Source organism: Megascapheus bottae, chromosome 14 (genome assembly GCF_031878675.1).
Source record: "Megascapheus bottae isolate mThoBot1 chromosome 14, mThoBot2.hap1, whole genome shotgun sequence".
In the NCBI taxonomy this organism is placed as follows: Eukaryota; Metazoa; Chordata; class Mammalia; order Rodentia; family Geomyidae; genus Megascapheus; species Megascapheus bottae.
The window spans coordinates 4,829,490-4,854,146 of record NC_143522.1 but is presented as its reverse complement, the minus strand read 5'-3'; the positions used below and the strand labels follow the sequence as shown (position 1 = coordinate 4,854,146).

Below are 24,657 nucleotides of genomic sequence, written 5' to 3'. Positions count from 1 at the left end.
CACAGAGGGAACGGAAATCCCTCCGTCCCGGGCGCTGAGCCGCGGCCGGCGCCCCGCAGAGCCTGACCCGGGAGAGAAGAGGAAATCTGCCTCCTCGGACCTGGTAGGAGTGAACTTACATCCCGTGGATGCCAGTTTTCTTTTTCCTTTTTTTTTTTTTTTTTACTGGAGTCCTAGCCTGAGCACTGTCCTTGGACTTTCTCAAGGCTAGAGCTCTACCACTTGAGCCTCAGCACCACTTCCGGCTTTTTTCTGTGTATGTGGTACCTAGGAATCGAACCCGGGTCTTCGAGCATGCTAGGCAAGCACTGTAACCACTAGGCCAAACTCCCCGCCAGGGTTAGTTTTCTTAAACGTTGGTTTTGAGTCAAGTTGGATTCGGGTGAGTAAGGCCCCACATCCATGGTAAATGGCAGGTTTGTGCTCTGGTGTATGATACAGCCCTTTGGACAGAGGGTTTTGCCTTATTTTGTAATGTTTTGAGTACTTTCATCCTGTCCAAAAAAACAAAAACAAAAAACCCCAACCCTAATACACTTACTTTTGCCGTAGCACTGTGGCTGTTCCCTGTGTGTGTGAATGTGGGAAGTATTTGTAGAAACGTGAATATATTTTGAGTATGAAAAGAAAGCTTTTCTTCACTATGAACGTCTGTGTTTTTCCATATATTCTAGAGGAGGCAAAAATGTGACCTGTATATCAATGGGATGAAAGCTGTTCAACTGAAACTTTAGGATTCCCTTTTAGGTTCAAGCATTTTCTTTTTCTTTTTTTGCATTTTCTTTTTTAATATAAAAAAGATGAACTTGAAGCATTCTTATTTCAACCACTGTCTTTCCTGTCACTTAAATCTTGATCAAGGCATCAAGATCTTTAAAATCAATTTAAAATACATTTCGAACTGAATGTGGGATCTGCATGGCTTTAATCTTTTTTTTTTTTTTTTTGTCTTTTCTTTTTTGGTACTGAGGATCTAACCCAGGGCATTGCACTTGCTAGGCAAGCGCTTTGCCACTGAGCTACATCCCAGCCCGGCTTTGATCATTATTTTACATTTCTCAGTTAATATACAGTATAGAAAAAGTGACAGCAGTAAATTCAATCTACAAAGATATAATTGATGTTGAATAGCTACTATGTCCCTTAAAAGGGACATAAAAAACTGTCAATAATGACAATAAAAACTGTCAATCATGAGGGGGAGGGGGGAGGGGAAAAGGATTCTGTCTGTAGCAGGGGGTCTAGGTTCACAGGAAAATGAGAGAGAATGAAAATGATCGAAACAGAGTGTTTGCAACTGTGAAAACAGAAGTGAAACCTGTTGGAATTGTTTTAGGATGAGAGAAAGGAAAAATAGAAATGTGTAGTAATGTAACAATAAAATCCTCTTCTGTTTAATGTAAGGGAAAAAAACTAGCTACTATGCCTCTCCTCTCCCTCCCCCCAGTCCTGGGGTATAAACTCAGGACCTGGGTACTGTCCTTGGGCTTTCTCAAGGCTGGAGCTCTACCACTTGAGCCACAGCACCACTTCTGGCCTTTTCTATGTATATGGTACCAAGGAATCAAACCTAAGTCTTCATGTATGCTAAGCAAGCACTCTACCACAAGGCCAAACTCCTGGCCACTATCCCTCTTGTAAAGAATAACAAACTGGGACTGGAAGTATGGCTTAAGTGGTATAGGGCCTGCCTAGCAAATGGGAAAGATCTGAGTTCAAACCTCAGCACCACAACAATAGGAAAATACTACAATTTTCTATAAAACAAACAAGTAATGATTTAAACTATGCCATGTGACAATTTTTGATGTTTTAAGTCATTTTTTGGAATAGATAATACAATACTGAGGGCTAAACAAATCATTTGCTTGATGATTATATCTAGAATCTTTGAGAACCCCATATTTGAATGTTGAACTTCATAAATCAGTGCCTAGCACATTATTTTTAGCTTTATTACCTATAGTTAAAATTGACCTTTTTAGATGTACATGAATTAGGACACAAAGGGAATTAGGCTTCACTCATTTTGCAAGATATCTGAACATGTTCTAAAAATTTGCTTGTAAACTAAATTATTTATTGATCAGTTCTATAGTTATTTTTTCCTATTATTAAATTAATTAAGAGGCCTGGAGTTTGGCCTAGTGGTAGAGTGCTTGCCTAGCATTCACTAAGACCCAGGTTTGATTCTTCGGTACCACATACATAGAAAAAAAAATCCAGAAGTGGTGCTGTGGCTCAAGTGGTAGCGTTCTAGCCTTGAGAAAGCCCAAGGACAGTGTTCAGGCCCTGAGCTCAAGGCCCAGGACTGGCAAAAAAAAAGAAAAGAAAAAAGAAAGAAAAAGATTACCTTAAAATCTGGCACAATGACTCACCCTTGTAATCCTCGCTACTTACAAGGCTGAGATCTGAGGATCAAGGTTCAAAGCCAGCCCAGGCACAAAAGGACCTGAGACTCTTATCCAATTAACCTCTAGAAAAGGGGAGTGGGGCTTGGCTCAAAGGTAGGGTGGTAGCCTTGAGATGAAGAGCTCAGCAACAATGCCCAGGCCCAGGGGTAGGGCAGTAACCTTGAGCTGTCAGGGACAGTGCCCAGGCTGAGTTTAAGCCCCCTGACCCCCCTCCTTCATAAAGATACCTGGGCCAGGAGCATAGCCTAGTGGTAGAGTGTTTGCTTAGCATACATGAAGCCCTTGGTTCAACTCCTGAGTACCGCCTACACAGAAAAAGCCAGAAGTGACACTATGGCTCAAGTGGTTGAGTGCTAGTCTTGAGAAAGGGCAAGGACACTGCCCAGGCCCTGAGCTTAAAAAAAAAAAAAAGCTTCTTAGGCTCCAGTGGCTCATGCCTGTAATCCTAGCTACTCAGGAGGCTGAGGATTGTGGTTCAAAGTCAGCCTGGGAAGGAAAGTCTATGAGACTCTTAATTCCAAAGGATCACCAGAAAAAGAAAACCAAAAGTGGTGCCATGTCTCAGAGTAGTGGAATGCTAGCCTTGAGTGAAAAATCTCAGGGACTCTGCAGACTTCCAGAAGATACTCCTTTAATGACTGTCGAATTGTCTGATATTACCATCCATCTGATGTGCAGAAAGGCTAGACTAGAGAAGCTGATTGGCTGTCTGCCCATGTGTGACATCAGACAGCTATAACTGTGTAAATTCTGTCATTCAAGTGCTTTTAAATGTGCTTTGGTTAAATATTTGTCTAGTTCAGAGAAGCTCAGACAGTAGAATAATAACAATGAGCCAAAATATTATTCAGGTATAATATTAAAAGCATAAATAACCTGCCCCATGAACAGATGTACATGTAGGTGGGTTGAAATAGGAGAAGTGTTTTCCAGATAAGTTGAGGCATACATGCCTGTCAACCATATTGTTATTTAGTTGCTGCCATTTGTTACCAGTGCTTGAATCACCAACTCCAGTGGTCATTCTTTTTTTTTTGTTTTTTTTCCTGAGTCCTGGCTTGAATTCAGGGCCTGAACACTGTCCTTGGGCTTTCTCAAGGCTAGAGCTCTACCACTTGAGCCACAGCACCACTTCCAGCTTTTTTCTATGTATGGGTACCAAGGAATCAAACCCGGGTCTTCGTGCATGCTAGGCAAGCACTTTACCAGTAGGCCAAACTCCCAGCCTCCCGTGGGCCTTCTGATACTCACCTACTCTAACCCAAGTACTTCTGTGGATCTGCAAATGGTTTCAAACAGCTCTGCAGAAAATGTTAACTTGAACAATCTGAAATGGTCTGTACCTACAAGGGGATATTATTTAGTCATTTTTTTTAATGACTATCCTGGGAATTTTTTTTCTTTGCCAGTTAAGGGAGTTGAACTCAGGGCCTGGGAACCATCCCTGGGCTTCTTTTTGCTCAAGGCTAGCACTCCATCACTTGAGCCACAGAGCCCATTTCCAGCCTTTTCTGTTTATATGTGGGACAGAGGAATCGAACCCAAGGCTTCATGCATGCTAGGCAAGTACTCTACCACCAAGCCATATTCCCAGCCCTGTCCCTGAACTTCTTTGCTCAAGGATAGCTCTTTACCAATTGAGCCTCAGCTCCACTTCTGGCTTTTGGGTTGTTAATTGGAAAGAAGAGTCTTTTGGATTTGTCTGCCTGAATTAGCTGTAAACCATGATCCTCAACTTTCAGCGTCCTGAGTATCTGATCAACTAGTGCCCTGCATATTCAGCCTTTTATTCATTCACTTATTTATTTTTGTTGGTCCTTGAACTTTGGGCCTGGGCTCTGTTCTTGAGCTTTTGTGTTCAAGGCTAATGCTCTACCACTTGAGCTACTTGTGGCTTTTCTTTCCAGCAATTTTAGTAGAGATAAGACTTTTAAAAATGGACTTTCCTACCTGGTCTGGCTTGGAATTGAAATCCTTGACTCTCAGCTTCCGGAATAGCTAGGATGACAGGTGTGAGTCACCAAGTACCTGACTCATTCAGCCTTTTTAAAAAAGAAATTCTGACGCATCCTGTGACATGAGTGAAACTTGAGGCCCTTAAGCTAAGTGAGCTAAGCTGCTGATGAGAAGATGCCTCGTGGTAATCCATTTAGATGAGGTCCCTAGAGCAGAAGCTTACTTCAGAATTTGAATTTCGATTTTCCCCTGTGCCAGCGACAGGCAGTCCTGTCTGGGTTCTGGGCACAGAAATACATCTATATTCTGAAAGCAGGTCTTCCTAAAACTACCTTTCTTCTGCCACGTGTACACACACACACACACACACACACAGACACACACACACACACAGACACACACATACACACAAGAAAGAGTTGCATGTACCTTCAGAGAACTGAAACTTTAGTTTTACTTCTTACTTTCCTACCCACCTCTACTATTTCCAAGAAGGATTTGACATATCTCTAATTCAATAAAGAGGATTTGGTTTATAGTTGTCTTAAGGTTCTTGTTTCTTAGGGACCCAGCACGTTTTCCAAGGGAAGAGCTAGGTTAGAATGAATGAAAGGGCAGACAATGTAGTGGAATGCCTTAAAAAAAGTGCTGTTTTTCGAGAGGTTGGTGGGAGTACAGATTAGATGGAGCAATTGTTTTGTTTGCTTTTGTCAAACTCAAGGCCTTAAGCTTTTGCTTATCCTTCTTGTTCAGTTAAGCACAACCGCCATTTAGTATTGTGCTGGTTTGTTGTAAAGTCTTCAGGCTTTTCTGCCCTGGCTGGCTTCAAATCATAGTCCTTACATCATGGCTTTTGTATAGGCATGAGCTACTAATACTCAGTTTACTATTGTTACTGCTGCTGCTGCTACCCTAAGTAGCTGTGTGTATGTGTGTGTGTATGTGCGCCAGTCCTGGGGCTTGGACTTGAGGCCTGGGTGTCTGGGTACTGTCCCTGAGCTCTTTTGCTCAAGGCTGGCTCTCATCACCCCAGCTGTAGCTTATCTTTCTGCTTTTTTTCTTTTGGTGGTTCATTGGCGATAAGAGACTCTCAGACTTTCCTGTCCTGACTGGCTTTGAATCATGATCCTTACCTCTGAGCCTCCTGAGTTGGTAAGATTATGGGTGGGAGCCACTGGTGCCTGGCATCATTTTTATTTTGAGACAAGGTTTTATTATGTGGTTCAGGCTGCCACACACTCAAGATCTTCCTGCCTCTGCTGCTCAAGTATTGGGACTACAGCTATGTACCAGCGGATCTCATATTATTTTATGTTTGTAATAAATAACGTTGTAATAAATGATTGGGGATAAAAATGTTACAGTGAGCTGGATGCTGATGGCTCATGCCTGTAAGCCTAGCTACTCTGGAGGTGAAGATCTGAGGATTGTGGTTCGAAGCCAGCCCTGGCACTAAAGAATGGGAGACTTTTATCTCCAATTAACCACTGGAAAACTGAAAGTGGTGTTGTGTCTCCAGAGGTACGGTGGTAGCCTTGAGCTGAAATGCTCAGAGACAGCACCCAGGTCCAGAGTTTAAGCCCCACGACCAACAAAAACAAAGCAAAGCAAAGCAAAACAACAACGAAAAACTGGAAGTCGAGCTGTGGCTCAAAGTGGTAGAACAACTAACCTCGAGCAAAAGAGCTTAAGGACAGTGCTCAGGCCCCTTGTTCATGCCCTCTGACTGACAAAAAAAATTGCAGTTAACAACAGTTGCACAAAGCAATAAAGAAGTGAAAGAAGGAGACCACGAGTTTCATGCCTCTCTGATCCATTCTCCGTGGTTAATAGTTTCTTTTAAAATATTTTTATTATCTCTTAAGTAGTTGTACAAAAGAGTTGCCATTGAACATAGAAGCTTATGAATACAAGGCTTCTTGACCCGTGTCACCCTTTTGTCATTTCCGCCCAGCCCTTCACTCACTGTGGTTGATATTTTCATCCATAGGTTTCCAGATATTTTTGTAACTCCTTACAAATGCAGGCATGCATTTAAAATAAGTCAATGCCTGGCGTGGTGGCTCACGCCTGTAATCCTAGCTACTCTGGAGGCTGAGATCTGAAGATTGAGGTTCAATGCCAGCCAGGGCACAAAAGGTCCTGAGACTCTTATCTCTAATTAACCTCTAGAAAATGCGAAGTGGGGCTTGGCTCAAGGGTAGGGTGGTAGCCTTGAGCTGAAGAGCTCAGGGACAGCACTCAGGCCACTTTCAAGCCTTATGACCTACAAAAAAAAAAAAAAAAAAAAAAGGTCAAGCTCTTACTGTTGAACCCAGATCAGCCTCAAACGAAAGATCCTCCTTCCTCAGCTTTCAGAGTGCTGAGATTACAGGCAGGTACCACAACAGCCAGCACCAGCTCTGTAAATATTTCCATGGCACTAGCTAACTTACCAGTATCTCTTTTTCTTTTTAGGCGTTTCACTTGCCAGGAGTCTCTGAGCCCCCTAGAATGTCCATTTGTGCCTCTTCTCACAAGGAGTTTTCTCAGCTGTTACCCTTTCAAGACATGGATATCAAAAACTCACCGTCCAGCCTTCACTCTCCTGCCTCTTTCAACTGCAGCCAGCCTGTTCTACCCCTGGAGCCTGGCTCACTTTATATTCCTTCATCCTACGTGGAGAGCCGCCATGAATACTCAGCCATGACATTCTACAGCCCAGCGGTGGTAAACTACAGTCTTCCTGGCAATGCTAATAGCTTGGATAGAGGGCCTGGCCGACAGACCACAAGCCCAGATGTGCTGTGGTCAGCTCCAGGACATCTGTCTCCTTTGGCGATCCATTGCCAGGCATCACTTCTGTATGCAGAGCCACCGAAGAGTCCTTGGTGTGAGGCACAAGCTTTAGAACACACCTTACCTCTAAACAGGTAAGCTTTCCTTTGAAATTGTTGTTCACTTTATGAACCATTGAGGAGGATGTGTGTGGTGCAATGTCTTTATTTTGTTAATTATGGCTGTGGATGGAAAGGATGGTGTAGGGAGAAGGAGAAAGAGAAACTTTTAAACAACTGAAGTACTAAGTTATAGCATATTAAATGTTGAAACACTTGTTTCAAGTGTATTCATGAAACAGAAAGTAGAGGCTAGGCTGTCACTTAGTGGAAGAATACATACCTAGCACATATTACGCTCTGGGTTCAATCCTCAGAACCAATTTTTTTTTGGCCAGTCGGGGGGCTTGAACTCAGGGTCTGACCATTATCCTTGGGCTTTTTCTTCAAGTCTAGCTCTCTGTCAGTTGAGTCACAGCACCACTTCTGGCTTTTCTATGTATGTGGTACTGAGGAATTGAACCTGGGTCTTCGTGCATGCTAGGCAAGCACTCTACCACTAGGCCAAACTCCTGGCCCCCAGAACCAATTTTTTAAAAAACCTAAATTTTTTTGAGAAAATACTGAACAATCATTTTATTTTTCTTTCTATAAATTTTTTTTAGCATTGTCAGATATTTATTTTCTCCAAATTGAATAGATTTAATCCCATCAAAAAAGACTAGCATGATTTCATGATTTCTTTTTTTCAAATTTTTTATTGTAACTAATAGAAGGGGTACATGATATTTGCCAGACAGGAAGTGCTTTAATTCACATACATTGATACCCTTTCACCTGGCTTGATCCCCATTTTCCTCCCCCCTCCCCTACCCCTCATCTTGTTTTCTCCCCTTCCCTATCCAATTTCAAATAACCAAATACAAATATATCCGGTATATCAGGTAACAAAGTGGGATACTGTAACAATATGAGATAACCAAGGGTCTATAAAATTTTTTATTAATAAAATAAAGAGCTGGACACTGATGACTCAGAATTCCCGTAAGCTCAGGTGGCTGACATTTGAGGATTGCAGTTCTAAGACAACTCCAATAGGAAAGTCTGTGAGACTTTAATCTCCAGAAAACCAGAAAACCTGAAGTGGCCCTGTGGTTTAAAATGGTAGAGTCTTGAGTAAAAAGACGCAGGGCCAGTGCCCAGGCCCTGAGTTCAAGCCCAATGACCAATAAATAGATAAATCAAATAAAGAAAATTTATAAAAAGTATATGCTAGTTTTTAAGGGGATGAGAGAGAGAATGATAAATGAGACTGACTAGAATACATTGTAAATGTGTAGCGCTATAACAATGAAATCCCTCCTCAATAACTAATATAAGTCAATAAAATTATAATCTTTAAAAATACTGTCCCCCCATCTTTCTTTTGGTTGTTGTTGTTGTCATGGGGCTTGAACTCAGGGCCTGGGCACTGTCCCCAAGCTCTATTTTGCTCGACTGGTGCTCTTCTACTTTGAGCCACAGTACCACTTCGGGGTTTCTGATGGTTAATTGGAGATAACAGCTGGTGGACTTTCCTGCTTGGGCTGGCTTTGAACCATGATCCTCAGCTCTTAGCCTCCTGAGTAGCTAGGATTCCAGGGATGAGCCACTGGCGCTCAGCCTGAGTTCTTTTACCATGGACATTTCCCTTGTTTCCAGAGAGACGCTGAAAAGGAAGATTAGTGGGAGCAGCTGTGCCAGCCCCGTTCCCAGTACAAGTTCGAAGAGAGATGCTCACTTCTGCGCGGTGTGCAGTGATTACGCATCCGGGTATCACTACGGAGTCTGGTCCTGTGAAGGATGCAAGGCATTTTTTAAAAGAAGCATTCAAGGTACAGGACCACTGCTTTCTGTGTCTATCATATGTTGCAGAGATGACCTGACAGACATTTCACCGCTGACCTGTGCAGGACACTTTTTTATACTTGATGAGCAGTTTTACAGCTCACCGTATGTTTGGGAGTGAGTTGGTTATATGGGGAAGGGATATGGATTGCTTCAAATGTGAGTTTTTATGAATTAAAAATATAATTTCAGTATTTGATATTCATAACTTAGTATTCTGGTTGTACAAGAGATTTCACCAAGGTATTGCAACACTGATCTTATGATTGCTTTATGTTTTATTATCTACTGTAGGTCATAATGATTATATTTGTCCAGCTACAAATCAGTGTACCATAGATAAGAACCGACGTAAAAGCTGCCAGGCCTGTCGACTGCGCAAGTGCTATGAAGTCGGGATGGTGAAGTGTGGTAAGCATTCCCAGCCTCTCTGTCATGTGGGGACAGGGTGGGCTCTGGGGACTTACAGCCTGGGATGACAGGAGATGGACAGTATGGTAACTGTCTTCTGTATGAGGATGCAGTTGTGTTGCTCTGACTCATTTCCCCTGGCTGCAGGCAGAGCTGGGGTAAGTGTGAGTAAACGACAGGAGGCAGCAGAAGAGGCCAGGTCATAGTTTGGGGGGCTTCTCGCCCCCAGTTGGATAATTACCTACCTGACACCCTGGCATGTCCAGAGAAACCAGGTAATTTAGAGGCATCTTATTAAACATTTTGAGGTGTAGATCCTTAACTCCTTAAACAAATAATTTCATTGTTATTATGAAGGTGTTATACAGAGGGGTGACCATTTCATAGTCCAATTCTTTTTTTTTTTTTTTTGCCAGTCCTGGGCTTGAGCTCAGGGCCTGAGCACTGTCCTTGGACTTTCTCAAGGCTAGAGCTCTACCACTTGAGCCTCAGCACCACTTCCGGCTTTTTTCTATGTATGTGGTACCGAGGAATAGAACCTGGGTCTTCGTGCATGCTAGGCAAGCACTTTAACCACTAGGCCAAACTCCCGGCCCTCATAGTCCAATTCTTTTTGCACTAAGTTACCCCTTCCTTCCCTTTCACCAAGTTTCTCTCCCTCCTATTCCCTCTATTCCTGCCCACAAGTTCTGAGATTCTTAAGTATGCTAGGTAGAGTACAGAACAATGATTCTTTTACTTTTAGGACTAACAGCAGGTGCTGAGAAGGGAGCAATAATTAGGAAATTATTTATGGCACTTTTTCCAGGGACTGTTGCTAGGAGGATTTTTTTTTTTGCCAGTCCCAGGCTTGAGCTCAGGGCCTGAGCACTGTCCTTGGGCTTTCTCAAGGCAAGAGCTCTACCACTTGAGCCACAGCAAGCTAAGCAAGCCACTCTACCACTAGGCCAAACTCCCGGCCCTCGTGTATTTCATTTAAAAAATGATATCAGGCTGGGAATGTGGCTCAGTGGTAGCATGCTTGCCTAGCATGCATGAAGCTCTGGGTTCAATTCCTTAGTACCACATAAAAAGAAAAGGTCAGAAATGGAGTGGGGGCTCAAGTGGTAGAGCCCTAGCCTTGAGCATAGAGAGGCTCAAGGACAGAGCCCAGGCCCTGAGTTCAAGCCCCAGGACTGGCCAAAAAATTATTTCAAGTTTAGTTTTAGAATAAGAGCAGTGTGTGTGTGGATACCTACCAATCCTGGGGCTTGAATTCAGGGCTTGGGTTCTGTCCCTGAGCGTTTTGCTTAAAACTAGTGCTCTATCACTTGAGCTACAGCTTGCTTTTGGCTTTGGGGTGGATAATTGGAGATAGGACTCTCATGAACTTTCCTGCCAAGACTGGCTTTGGACCACTTTCTCAGATCTCAGCCTCTTTAGTAGCTACAAGAACATTTTATTGTATAGGAATGTTGATCGGCTATGGCACCATGGCAAGTGTGAGTCCTGCGGGGAACGTTTTGCTTTGTTTCCCTGAATGTGTTCAAATGACTTAAATTGAGGACACAGTGTCTGCGTCACTTTCCTTTCCTTCCTTGATCTCCTCTCAATGAATAGGTCATGGCAGTTACAACTTGACACAATGCAGTTCCAACATTTGTTCTTCAGTGCACAGAATTCTTTTTTTATTTAAACCTTAAAATCCCACACTCTTTATTACAAAGGTGAGCTCCAGTCTGGACCTCATGATGTGCCTATCGGTAGAATTTCTGGTAGTGAGCTCAGGCACCAGGGCCTCCAGACTTCTTGGGTTCGCAGCAACAGGGATCAGCTACCAGCAGGGTGCAGTCGTACTGGATGAGGCGGTCTTTGATCTCCTTTTTGGAAGCTCATCCACTGTGGAGATGGACTGCTGGATAGCATAAATCTGAGCCACATCACCGCCACCCTTCACACGGACCCGGATGTCTACACCAGCAAATCATTCTTTGCCCAGAAGGAGAACAGGCTACAATAACTTGTACTCCAGCATGCAGGGCTCCATCATCTCCCATTCACTTTGATGAGGCCATTCCCATGTTTTCAGTGGGCCACCGGGGTAGTGGTTTTCTTGGGTCTGCAGTGGGCCCTTGGACAGCATGGCTATGGCGCCCAAACCTGAAAAGGCAGTGACCACAATTCTAACCTGCATTCTAGATCCTTTTGCGCTATTTAAGTTTTTTTTTTTTTTTTTTTGTGGGCTTGAACTCTGGGCTTGAGCTCTTCAGCTCAAGGCCACTGCCCTACCCCTGGAGCCACAGCACCACTTTCTATTTTCTAGTGATTAATTGGAGATAAGAGTCTCACATTCTTTAGTGCCTGGCCTGGCTTTGAGCCGGATCCTCAGATCTCAGCTTCCTGAGTAGCTAGGATTACAGCCACGAGCCACCCTGCACAACTATTATGGACTTTTTAGTGCCTGGGCTGGCTTTGAACTCTGTTCCTCAGTCTCCTGAGTAGCTAGAATTACAGCCATGAGCCACCACGCTCAGCCTTATGACATACTTTTTTTTTTTTTTTTTTTTTTTTTGCCAGTCCTGGGCTTGAGCTCAGGGTCTGAGCACTGTCCTTGGACTTTCTCAAGGCTAGAGCTCTACCACTTGAGCCTCAGCACCACTTCCGGCTTTTTTTCTATGTATGTGGTACCGAGGAATCGAACCCGGGTCTTCATGCATGCTAGGCAAGCACTTTAACCATTAGGCCAAACTCCCGGTCCCATGACATACTTTAATTGTGGGAAAAAGCAGGTTATGAAATAGTACACACACTGTGATTCTAATTTTTCTCATAAAATATGAGAGTATAAAAGCATAAAGAAGGCTGAATGCATGCTGAAATTCCTTGTCTTCTATATTTTCCAGATTTTTTTCAGGCCATTTATTTGAGAAATACTTTGTTTTATAAGCATATAAAAAGAAAAAAAAACTATATATGTACATAAGCATCAAAAATTTGGGGGAGTCAGTAGCTTGGCCTAGTGGTAGAATGCTTGCCAGCCTGCATGAAGACCAGGGTTCAATTCCTTGGTACCACATACATAGAATGAACTGAAAGTGGTGCTGTGCCTCAAGTCGTAGAGCTCTAGCCTTGAGAAAACCCTAGGACAGTGCTCAGGCCCTGAGTTCAAGCCCCAGGACTGGCAAAAAAAAAAAAAAAGAAAAGAAAGAAACATTTTGGGATGTTACTATTCCATACTTCTTTTAGGGATATGGATGTTGACTTGTTAATAGTTTCTCCACTTTTCATACTTTGGAAGCAGAGCTATGTCTGCACTGGACTTAGTATCGCTGGATGACCTCCAGTGGAAACCTAAAAGTCCACAAAGTGGGGTGGTGTTTTCTTAGTAGTGTCCAGCCTTAGCCATCTTCTGTCCATGCCCTCTACAGGTTCCAAAGAAAAGGTTAGTCTCTGCTCCCAGACACATTCTGAGAGTAATTTGGGTCCTAAAATCATGTCATCCCATGTTGTTTTGTTTTCAAATCCTGTCCCTTCCCTTGACTTGATTCTGATCCGGGAAAGCACCATCTCACCCTCGGCTGTCCCCGGTAGGCTCGCGGCGAGAAAGGTGTGGGTACCGCATCGTGAGAAGACAGAGAAGTTCCAGCGAGCAGCTGCACATCCTGAGCAAAGCCAAGAAACCAGGCGGCCACGTGGGCCGGGGGAAGGAGTTGCTTCTGAGCGGGCTGAGCCCTGAGCAGCTGGTGCTCACCCTGCAGGAGGCAGAGCCGCCCCGCGTGCTGGTGAGCCGGCCCAGCACGCCTTTCACCGAGGCCTCCATGATGATGTCCCTCACCACGCTGGCCGACAAGGAGCTGGTGCACATGATCAGCTGGGCCAAGAAGATCCCCGGTAGGCCTTGCTGGGCCTCAGTGGTGTTCCGTTTATGGGTGGGCTGCCTGTGGTCCAGGGTGTTCTTGGAGGGGAGGAGACCCAACCAGGCTCTGGGATTCCACGTGGAACCATTTGGGCAAGAAATTCTAGGGGCCTGGGGCCTGGAGCATGGTTAAAAGGTCAGGGTAGGGCTTCCGATATCACCTGTCTCTCTTCTTGAAAAAGAGGAGTCTGGGGCCCCCGAGTCTGGCCTAGTGGTAGAGTGCTTGCCTAGCTGGCACCAAGACCTGAGTTCGATTGCTCGGTACCACCTACATAAAAAAGTCAGAAGTGGTGCTGTGGCTCAAGTGGTAGAGTGCCAGCCTTGAGGAAAGCCCAAGGACAGTGCTCAGGTTCTGAGATCAAGCCCCAGGCAATAAATAACAAATTAATAAATTTAAAAAACATTAAAAAAAACGTAAAGGAGGAGTCTGGTCAGGTTAGGCAGGGTACGGTATTAGACATAATGGCAGTTATGAAATTGAAAGAAAGGTTTGTCAGATGCTAAATATAAATTTGTCAGATACTATATAATAAAAAAAAATGGCAGGCTTTGTGGCAGTGGCTCACACTGTGATGAATTCTAGCTAATCAGGAGGCTGAGATCTGAAGATTGTGGTTCAAAGCCAGCGCAAGCAGGAAAGTGTATGAGCCTCGTACCTCCAATAAACTGCAAAAAAAAAAAAAAAATACAGAAAAAAATTTTAAAAAAAGTTCGGGGATAGTGCTAGGTCCTGAGTTCAAGGCCAACCTTAGAGAGGAAAGTCTATGAGTCTCTCTCTCCCTCTCTCTCTTTTGTGAGCTGGTCCTAGGGCCTGGGCTCTGTCCCAGAGCTTTTGTGCTCTAGGCTAGTGCTCTATCACATAAACCACAGCTCCACTTTTGGCTTTTGGGTGGTTAATTGGAGATTAGTATCTCACAGACTTTCCCATCCAGGCTAGCTTTGAATCAAGATCCTCAGATCTCAGTCTGCTGAATAGCTAGGATTGCAGGCATGAGCTACTTGTGCCTGCCTCCAATTTCTGTACATTGACAGAATGAAATCGGTCTCAGGTTCTGAGTGAGAGGGATGCTGTCATGGCCTGGGACAGCAGCTGCAATAGGCAAACTGTAAAAACTACGTGAGGTGGAGAAGCTGGTACAGAGCTGTGGGTAGCAAGGCCTGGGGTGGTAGGGTCATGATTGGCCTGGACTCATTCATTCTTGCTGAGCTGGGAAACTGCTGCTCTCTAGCTTTGTTTTGCCTTCGCTTTCATGTTCTCCTTTGCCAAAATTACTTCATTTTCTTTGCTGTTTACCAAAGAAAGAAATACTGATGCATTTTTTCCTCTTGTTTCTGCTTTGAGCATATTCCAAACAATGTCTTGCAGCATCCCATATGGTGAGATTATTCCTGAAAACTGTGCAGCTTATTTGTGCCCTAGCAAAACTGGACTTTTAAGCTGATTATTATTTCAAGCCTAGCGCTTTTCATGTTTTATAGAAAATTTAGGCATTGTCTTTACTTGTGATTCCTCCTTCCTTTAGCTGACATAGTTATTTTCCAAGCCAAAACAATATTAGATGTCATCTAGTCTTGAGCTTGTTGGGTACCTATAGAAATTTAAAGCTTGCTGTGTACTGGTGGCTCATACCTGTAATTTTTTTTCTTTTTTTTTTGTGGATCATGGGGCTTGAACTCGGCCTGGGCACTGTCCCTGAGCTCTTCAGCTCAAGGCTACCACCCTATCCTTGAGTCAAGCCCCACTTCCCATTTTCTAGAAGTTAATTGGAGATAAGAGTTTCAAGTCCTTTTGTACCCGGCTGGCTTTGAACCTTGATCCTCAGATCTCAGCCTCCTGAATAGCTAGGATTACACGCATGAGCCACCAGCGCCCGGCTTTTTTTTTTTTTGCCAGTACTGGGCACAGACTCAGGGCCTGAGTACTGTCCTTGGATTCTTTTTCTCAAGGCTAGAGCTCTACCACTTGAGCCTCAGCACCATTTCTGGCTTTTTTTCTATGTATGTGGTACCAAGGAATCGAACCCAGGTCTTCGTGCATGCTGCATGCTAGACAAGCCGTCTACCACTAGGCCCAACTCTGGGCTCCTACACCTATAATTCTTGCAATGTAGGAAGTTGAGATCTGAGAATCTTGATTTGAATCCAGCCCAGGCAGGGAAGTTGGTGAGATTTACCTCCAATTAACCACCAAAAAGCCCGAAGTAGAGGTGCAGCTCAAGTGGTAGAGTACTAACTTTGAGTAAGTACTCAGTACTGAGTTCAAGGCCTAGCATGAAAGAAGGGAAGGAGGGAGAAAGGGAGGGAGGGAGGGAAGAAGAGAAGGAGGGAGGAAGGATGGATTTATTTGTGTTAGGTGGGCTTATTGTCTGCAACTGTGGGTGAGATGGAAATGTGGACATCTGTCAGGAACTTGAACTAAGCACACACAAGTGTTTTTGGAAAATATTTGCCCAATCTTTACATTCATTATTTCCTAAAATTCTCATTTGTTCAGATTTGCAGTATAATTGTTCAAAGCTTTTGGCCATGTGTGCAGTCTCTGTACTATAGTTTCTTTATGGCCATATGATTGTAAGAGATTCTACCTTCTGCATACTGTTAAAGCTCAGGCAAGGCCAGTGCTGGCTCGTGACCCCGGGTGTCAGAGGTGCGCCACACCAAGTACAGACCAGCCCCCCACCACGCCCCAGTCTAGTCGGCCTGTGTTGGGCGAGGTCGGGGATGCACGAAGACCCGGGTTCAATTCCTCGGTACCACATATGTAGCAAAAAGCCAGAAGTGGTGCTGTGGTTCAAGTGGTAGAGCCCTAGCCTTGAGAAAAAATCCAGGGACAGTGCTCAAGCGCTGAGCCGAAGCCCAGGACTGGCATAAAAAAGGGACTGAGGTTACTAACATTCAGACCAGGATCTAGTTCATTCCAATAATGTACCTTTGGTGACTGTATATTTATATTCTACCACTCCTTGCTTTTATCATGGCTTATAGAAGCCACTCTAGCTTAAAAAAACCCTCACTTCTCTAGACATGACCTGTCTTTTTTCCACCTGTGCCATCAGTGCAGGCTAGTAACAGTAACAGCTGCCTCTGGTGGTTATATTTGCCCTTTAGGAAGGAATCACCCTGAGAGTACTCCAGCCCAGAATGATCCTGACTTTGGCTGGGAAATGTCAAGAAATCAGAGAAGCCATTTGAGCGGAAGCTGTGTTTTCTTTTTTTTAAACTAAAAAAATTTCTTTTGGACAGTCCTGGGGCTTGAACTCAGGGCCTTTGGCTTTCTTAAAGATAGCTCTCTACCACTTAAGCCACAGCACCACTTCCAGCTTTTCTTATGTATGTGGTTTCAAGGAATCAAATCCAGGTCTTCGTGCATGCTGGGCAAGCACTTTACCACGAGGCCAAACTCCCAGCCCCGAAGCTGACTTTCTGCCAAGTCTGGCCCTTTCACTCCCATCCTCCACCCAGCTGTTACCTACAAGTCCTCCCCACCCTTCCCAAGTGAGGATGGGTAGAACCAGAAGCCATTCTAATGCCATCAGAGCTCTCGGTTTCTCAGCAGTATACAGAAAAGATCAAGACAGTATAGCTATCAGCTCAGACCTTCTATTGTCATCTAGCATCTGTCTAGGGAGCTGTGTGTGTGTTTAAAACAACAACAACTACATGAAGTTTGTCTCTACAAGGGATCTAAGACTGGAAACTACAAGCTGTATTCCTTTAGTTCAAGTTTTCCTTCCTTTTACTGGCATTTAATCACATGTTTGAGAGATTAGTTATTTCCTCATATTGTTCACATTCTCTTAACTTTTAAAACCTTGCTATTCTGTGTTTATGGAAGCATGTTGTTGAACCAGGGACTGTGAGATGACTCACACCTGTAATTCTAGCTAGCCAGAAGGCAGAGGCCTGAGGATCATGGTTTGAAACTAACTCTGGCAGGAAAGTCAGTGAGACTGTTATCTCCAACTAATCAGGAAACCAGAAGTGCCATTGTGGTTCAAAGTAGTAGTACACCTGCCTTGAGCAGAAAAGCTCAGAGATAGCACCCAGGCCCTGAGTTCAAGCCCCAGGACCAATTAAAGAAAAGAAAAGAAACAGGTTAATGAGGAGGAGGGCAGGTATGTGTCTCATGGCCTTTTGCTTTCCCTAGGCTTTGTGGAGCTCAGCCTGTTGGACCAAGTGAGGCTCTTGGAGAGCTGCTGGATGGAGGTGTTAATGGTGGGGCTGATGTGGCGCTCGATTGATCACCCTGGCAAACTCATCTTTGCTCCAGACCTTGTTCTGGACAGGTGAGAAACAAAAATAAGGCCTACCTTGTGTTTTCTCTCTACCTTGTTTGTGTAGGTGCTTAGTGAGTGGGGACCAGGTCCTAGTGCAGCAAGTACAACATCACACTGAGAGGACAATTAGGAATAATAAGGTACCTACTGCTTCACCTGGTCAAGAACTCAAGGTGAAGACCTATGTATAAGGGCTGAGCGTATGTACAGGAATTCATTTCCAGACAGTGAAAGAGCAACATTCAGAGTCCAGGGCCATGAAAGGAGATGGAGTCCTGCAGGAAATGTGATGACTATGGGCCCACTGAGCACTGCATTCCAAATTCTACTCCCAAGTTAGCGATCCCAAGTTGTCCTGCTGTTTTCTCCTCCTAAAGTGATCAAGTACATCTCCAGCTATCTAGATAGGTGTTCAGCATTCTTCCAGACCTTCCAGATTGGTTCTCATGTGCTTTAACTCACTGTAAGGAATGTATTAGAAGACTATTTTTGACAATAGCAATGGAAGGTCTAGTTATAAGCACTAGATAAATAGATATTGGGACATGGCATTGCCAATGTCATATCTTGGTTATATTTAATTTTCTTTTAAAGGTGATACTGGAGTTTGAACTCACAGCCTGGGAACTGTCACTTAGCTTTTTCACTCAAAGCTAGTACTATACCATTTGAACCACCGTTTCACTTCTAGGGGTGGTTCATTAAAAATAAGATTCTCACAGAGTTTCTTGCCTGGGCTGGTTTTGAACCATGATCCTCAGAGCTCAGCCTCTTGAGTAGCTAGAATTATAGGCGTGAAGCACTGGCACCTAACAGAATGGATTCAAGTTGAGAGAAAAAATAAACTAGAATATACACCATTCAAGTTTTTTTTTTCTCAAGAAAAATGGGGAAATCCTTGGTATTCCATTTATTAAACAGTTGGAAAATCTCCATGGAAGTTGGTTTTGACTTCCTTGTACATTGAGAATGGGCTAGTGTGAAGCAGTGGGCCGCGTTTGGCTGTGTGTAGAGGGCAGGGAGATACCTGGTGAAGCAGAAGTGCCTGCCCCAACTCTCGCATCATAATCCTGTCACCACTTTAGGTCACCCGAAGACCCTCATGCGCACGTTACACAGATGAAGAGTGATGCCCCAAGGTATCAGCGTCCATTCTGCCTGTTGCCATGGAGGGCAGTGACAAAGAACACTGTTGTGACTAATGGAGGTGTTTTGGTGGAGAACAAAGCCTGTGGGAAGAGCTGGAGCCTGGGATGTGCTTGAGCAGGAGCAGCCCAGGTGGTGAACCCTAGAGGGAAGTGGTGGAAGCCCAGCGCAGGGGGGCAGCAGACCCTGGGGTGGCAGTCCAAACAGCGAGCACGCCCACTTGTATGGGCGCCTTCCTGAATGCCTGATGTCCGTTGACTCATTTCACCTTCACAGTAGCCCTCTGGGGGCAAGCATCGTTCTTACCCTAGCTCTTCCACAGTGGAAATGGCAGGCTAAGTAAGCTGATGACAGCGGTGAGAAGGAAGTGGAGGGACTGGTTTATGAAGTTCACCCTTTTGTTTTTGGTGCCAGTCCCGGGGCTTGAACTTAGGGCCTAAGTGCTGTCCTGGAGGTTTTGTGTTCAAGGCTTGCACTCTACCACTTTAATGATAACTCCACTTCCAGCTTTTTGGTGGTTAACTGGAGATGTATGTCTCACAGACTTTCCTGCCCAGGTTGACTTCAAATCACATAGGATCCTCAGATCTCAGCCTCCTGAGTAGCTAGGATTACATGCATGAGCCACCAGCACCTGGCAAAGTCCATGCTCTTAATGGCAATTATTTGCTGCCACTAGCAGGAGAGTGAACTAGAAGAAACAGGCCACATAGCAAAGGAATTTTCTACTTTATTCTTTTGTCATACAACAGCTCCATTCTGTTTCTACCCACGTCAGAAACCTACTCTATCTGCTCTCATCTCCAAGTACCATGGTATAAAGAAGATTAAGAAGCTTATGGGCCAGGAATTTGGCTTAGTGGTAGAGTGTTTCCCTAGCATTCACGGAGACCTGGTTCAATTCCTCGGTACCACATACATAGAAAAAAGCCAGAAATGGTGCTGTGGCTCAAGAGCTAGAGCTCTCTCCTTGAGAAAGCCCAAGGATAATGCCCAGGCCTAAGTTCAAGGCCCAGGACTAGAAAAAAAAAGAAGCTTAGCACCCAGCCAAGTATTGCTCTCAGTCATTTATTCATTCATTCATTTTTTTTTTTTGCATGTGTGCTAGAACTGGGTCTTGAACTCAAAGCCTGAGAGTAGTCCCTTAGGTTTTTTCCCTGATGTCTAGTATTCTGTCACTTGAATCATAACTCTACTTTTGGCTTTTGGTTGCTTAATTGGAAATAAGAGTCTCACAGACCCTTCGGAGTCTGGTTTTAAATCATGATCCTCAGAGCTCAGCCACTGAGTAACTAGAATTATAGGCATGAGCCACCAGCAGGCAGGCTGTAATAGGCATGATTTTAGAGGAGTTACTTATTCAGAATTTTGGGGACCATGCTTCATAAAGTAATTCTATTATAAATCTTTTCTTGCAAAGTGAATAAATACTTGAAAACTAACTCTTTTGTTGGAGTGTGCCTCCCCCTTTCAACTAGTAGAGTGACTGTATCAGCAACAATTACAACTTATTCAACTAAGACCATTTGTGGGTTCTTGATACTACAACTTTCATTTCCCTTTATTCAGCAGAAAAACAATAACAAATAAAACCCCTCCTTACTAAAAACACTAACCAAACCCTAGAACCTATTAAAGATGAGAGAAAAAAATCAGGTTATATCATCTTTTCTTTCTTTTTTTCCCCTTCCATCTTTCCTTTCTTTCTTGTTTTGTTTAACTGGAGTTAAGAGTCTCATGGGCTTTCCTACCTGGGCTTGCTTTGAACCATGGTTCTCAGACCTCAGCCTCTTGAAAAGCTAGGATTACAGGCATGAGCCACTGGCACCTGGCCAATAGATCTTATCTGTAACAAGGTAGTTCTTTTAGAGACCACTAGAATTCTAAGTTTATATCAACATCTAGTACAGTGGCTCACGCTTGTAATCCTAGCTACTCAGGAGGCTGAGATCTGAGTATCATGGTTCAAAACCAGCCCCGGCATTAAAGACAGAGATTCTTGTCTCCAACCACAAGCAAAGAGGAAGTGGTTCTGTGGCTCAAGGGGTAGGGTGGTAGCCTTGAGCTGAAGAGCTCAGGGACAGCACTCAGGCCCAGAGTCCAAGCCCCACAACTGACCAAAAAAAAAAAAAGTCATATATGACCCAGGGTTAGTGGCTCATACCTGAAATCCTAGCCACTCAGGAGGCTGAGATCAGAGGATCTCAGTTTCAGGCCAATCTAGGGAGAAAAGTCTTCATCTCCAATTAACCAGCCCCTGCCTTCCAGAAAAAAAAAAAAAAAAAAGCTGGGCTAGAAGAGGCAGCTCATGCCTACTCAGGAGGCTGAGATCTAAGGATCAAGGTTCAAAGCCAGCCCAGGCACAAAAGGACCTGAGACTCTTATCTCCAATTAACCTCTAGGAAATGGGAAGTGGAACTTGGCTCAAGGGTAGGGTGGTAGCCTTGAGCTGAAGAGACAGCGCCCAGAATTTAAGCCCCATGACCCACAAAAATAAATAAATGAAAGAAGAAAGAAAGAAAGAAAGAAAGAAAGGAAGAAAGAGCAAGCAAGGAAGCAAGCTGGAAGTGAAGGTTTGGCTCATGTAGTAGAGCATAGCTTTGAGTGAAAAAGACAAAGAAGAGCTCAAGAATCTGAGTTCAAGTTCTTTACCATGAAAAAAAAAAGAGCTTGTGGACTTTATTTTGTTTTTGTCAATAAGATTTTCCCCCCACCTTGAGACAGGATATCAGTGCACATTCCAGATTGGCTTGAAATTGGCTTCCAATTCTTCATCTTCATGCCAAAGTCTCCTGAGTGCTATGATTACAAGCATGCATCACTAACTCAGCTTTTCTCAGTACTAATTGTCTTTAAATTCCAACACTCCACTTCCTAACACCTATCCCAAGGCAGAATGGCCTGATGATGTGGCAGGAGGGGCATTGCTAAACAGGTGCTTCTTGGGCATTTGCTGTATGCAGGGCCTGGTGTCCTTTCACAGCCCATCTCTCAGGAGATGGAAAGGTGGCAATGAGAGTAGAGTTAAGGGTTTGTATTTTTATGTTCTTTGGGCTCTAAGATTCTTGGTACTCTTTGTTCAGAATGCTAATTCTTCAAGGTGTCCTTTCCCCGTGTATGACTTCTAAGAGACACTGGTATTTTATCATTGTAGCTGTTACTCTTTACAAACATTAACATGCTAATTTGTCAAAGTAAGCAATTTACATAGTTGAAGCATGGTTCAGCTGAGTCTGTGGGTTGCTTGCCTAGCTGACAACCTAATCAGTGGGCTTTGCAAGGATTGCTGGGACCCAGTAGTGTTAGTTTGGTAGAATTTGACTCAATACCTTGATTATTAGAAATGCTATTGCTTGCCAGTTGCTGGTGGCCCATTCCTGTAACCTTCGCTCCTCAGGAGGCAGAGATCTGAGGATCACGGTTCAAAGCCATCCTAGACAGGAAAGTCCGTAAGATGCTTATCTCCAATTAACTACCAAAAAACCCGAAGTAGAATTGTGGTTCAAAGTAATAGAGTGTTAGCCTTTGGCAATAAAGCTCAGAGACAGTGTCCAGGCCCCAAGTTCAATCCCCACTATTGACAAAAACAAAAGAAAAAAAATGAAATGTCCTTGCTTATGGGTGCTGCAGTGAGGTGGAGAGCAGTGAGTCCTTTGAAGACTGCAAGTACCCTTCAGCGTCTACTAAAGAGACTCAAAATAAAACTCAAAGACACCCATGCTACCATAGTGTTCCTTCCCTGTGGGATGCAGCTTAGAACTACTAGTCAGGGACCCTTACTAGCTCCATTACTCAGCAGAACACAAGATTTTCTTGAGAACAATGAGGTGGAAGAATGTGTGAATCAAAGCCAGGATTTTCTAAAGCACAACTGTTTACTTCCAAGCTGTATTTCAAATTTCATTTCTATAAGGACAGCTCAAGGGAGTTTTGGTTATATGGTTCGAAGTTTGTCTGAAAACTTGCTTCAGTCCATAATTTCCACATCTCCATTTTCGAGTCCTCTGACTCATAATTTATTTTCAGTTGTGATATCTTTGTGTCATCTTTGTTCATTTCAGACTGTGTTTGAAATGTCTCTTAGTTGCTGTACCATTAAAGACCACTAGCAATGGTCCTGTAAGCCCTAGCTACGTATGAAAGGTTATTTTTCTTGAACTAATAAGATTTCCCAAGGAAAACATGGAACATCTCCTTTTACTCACACGTGGCATTTCTAGCTCCAGCTGATTGCCTAGGACTGAAAAATTATCAACAGTATTAGTATCCCTTTGAATCATTTGGTGCTGGACAAGAGGCTAACATCTGTAATCGTAGCGACTCAGGAGAATCATAGTTAAAAACCAGCCCATGTAGCAAAGTCCAGAAGACTTTTAGCTCAATTAAACACCAGAAAACCTGAAGTGGAGCTGTGGTTCAAGTATACTGTAGAACACTAACATTGAGCAAAAATGCCCAGGCCCTGAGTTCAAGCCCCAGAACTGGCATCAAAAAAGAAAGGAGAAAAGCGTGTGGCCCATACCTACAATCCTAGCTACTCATAAGGCTGAGATCTGAAGACGGCGGTTCAAAAGTAGCCCAGGCATGAAAGTCTGTGAGACTCTTAGCTCCAATTAGCCATCAGAAAGCTGGAAGCGGGATTGTGGCTTAAGTGGTAGAGCGCTAACCTTGAGCTAAAGAGCTCAGGGACGGTGCCAAGGCCCAGAGTGCAAGCCCCATGACCAACAAAAAGAAAAAAAAAAGGAAAGCAGTGGGAAGGAAGGAGGGGAGGGGGGCAATAATTTGGTAGTGGGTACATCTGTAAACCTCAGCTCAAAGCCAGACCAGGTGGGAAAGTCTGAAAGATTTTTGTCTCCAATTAACCACTAAAAAGCTGTAAGTAGTACTGTGGCTTAAGTGGTAGAGTAACAACCGTAAATGAAAAAGCTAAGGGATAATGAGAGGCCCTGAGTTCAATCCCATGTAATGGTACAATTAAACAAAAACCAAACAATAACAATAATAAAAATGGAATTCTTTGGTGAAGCAGTAAAAGGAAAAATGCAGACAATTACTTTTGCTAAGTAATACTGATTTGAATGTTTGCTTTAGGATTTTTAGGAAATACCCAATATCTCTGTGTCTGTCTCTTTCCCAATCATGGCGATTGAACTCAGGTCTTATACATGTAAGCAAGGCTCTACCACTGTGACACGGAATTACATATGCATACCTGTCCTGTGTGTGTGTGTGTGTGTGTGTGTGTGTGTGGTACTGGGGCTTGAGAACAGAGACTCATGTTCTCACTCAACTTTTTCACTCACAGTTGGTGCTCTACCAGTTGAGCCATGTCTTTAGTTCTAGCTTTTGGCTGGCTGAGTGGAGGTAAGACTCTCATGTTCACCTCAGGCTTCACACCACAATCCTCAGATCTCAGCCTCCTGAGTAGCTGATAACAGCCATGAGCTACTGGTGCCTTTTTTATAGGAAGACAGTTGTAGTAATTTTGTATTGCTAGATGTGGTCTTATTAATATAAAGGATGTTAAAATGAGGTTTCAGATTGAGAAGATTTTCCTTATTGCTTTTATGGTTGTCTGATACTGTGTGTTCCTTAAATTCCCAAATGAACTTTTGTAGGGATGAGGGGAAATGCGTAGAAGGAATTCTGGAAATCTTTGACATGCTTCTGGCAACAACTTCAAGGTTTCGTGAGTTAAAACTCCAGCACAAAGAGTATCTCTGTGTCAAGGCCATGATTCTCCTCAATTCCAGTAAGTATCCACACAGCTCGGCCAGGCTCCCTGCGCGGGAGGCCCTTCCTCCCACTGTGACAGTGGGAAAGAGAGTCTTGAGGGTCTTGTTAGTTGAAAAGAG

The 24,657-nt window shown here is 43.8% G+C and overlaps 1 protein-coding gene and 1 pseudogene across 2 annotated transcripts in view; one reads left to right on the top strand and one right to left on the bottom strand.

Annotated features, from left to right (window-relative positions):
- Esr2 (estrogen receptor 2) overlaps positions 1-24,657 on the top strand; it is a 34,969-nt gene continuing 10,312 nt past the window's right edge. The window contains exons 1-8 of one of the 2 annotated variants that reach the window (XM_090344256.1): positions 1-103; positions 6,828-7,282; positions 8,888-9,060; positions 9,368-9,484; positions 13,055-13,354; positions 17,527-17,665; positions 18,742-18,795; positions 24,421-24,554. In XM_090344256.1, the coding sequence (XP_090200382.1) occupies positions 6,864-7,282; positions 8,888-9,060; positions 9,368-9,484; positions 13,055-13,354; positions 17,527-17,665; positions 18,742-18,795; positions 24,421-24,554 (1,336 nt within the window). In that variant the 5' untranslated portion in view covers positions 1-103; positions 6,828-6,863. The remainder of the gene's footprint in view (positions 104-6,827; positions 7,283-8,887; positions 9,061-9,367; positions 9,485-13,054; positions 13,355-17,526; positions 17,666-18,741; positions 18,796-24,420; positions 24,555-24,657) is intronic. The other variant, XM_090344257.1, reaches the window with a different exon arrangement.
- On the bottom strand, positions 11,221-11,606 carry LOC150054548 (small ribosomal subunit protein uS9 pseudogene; annotated as a pseudogene).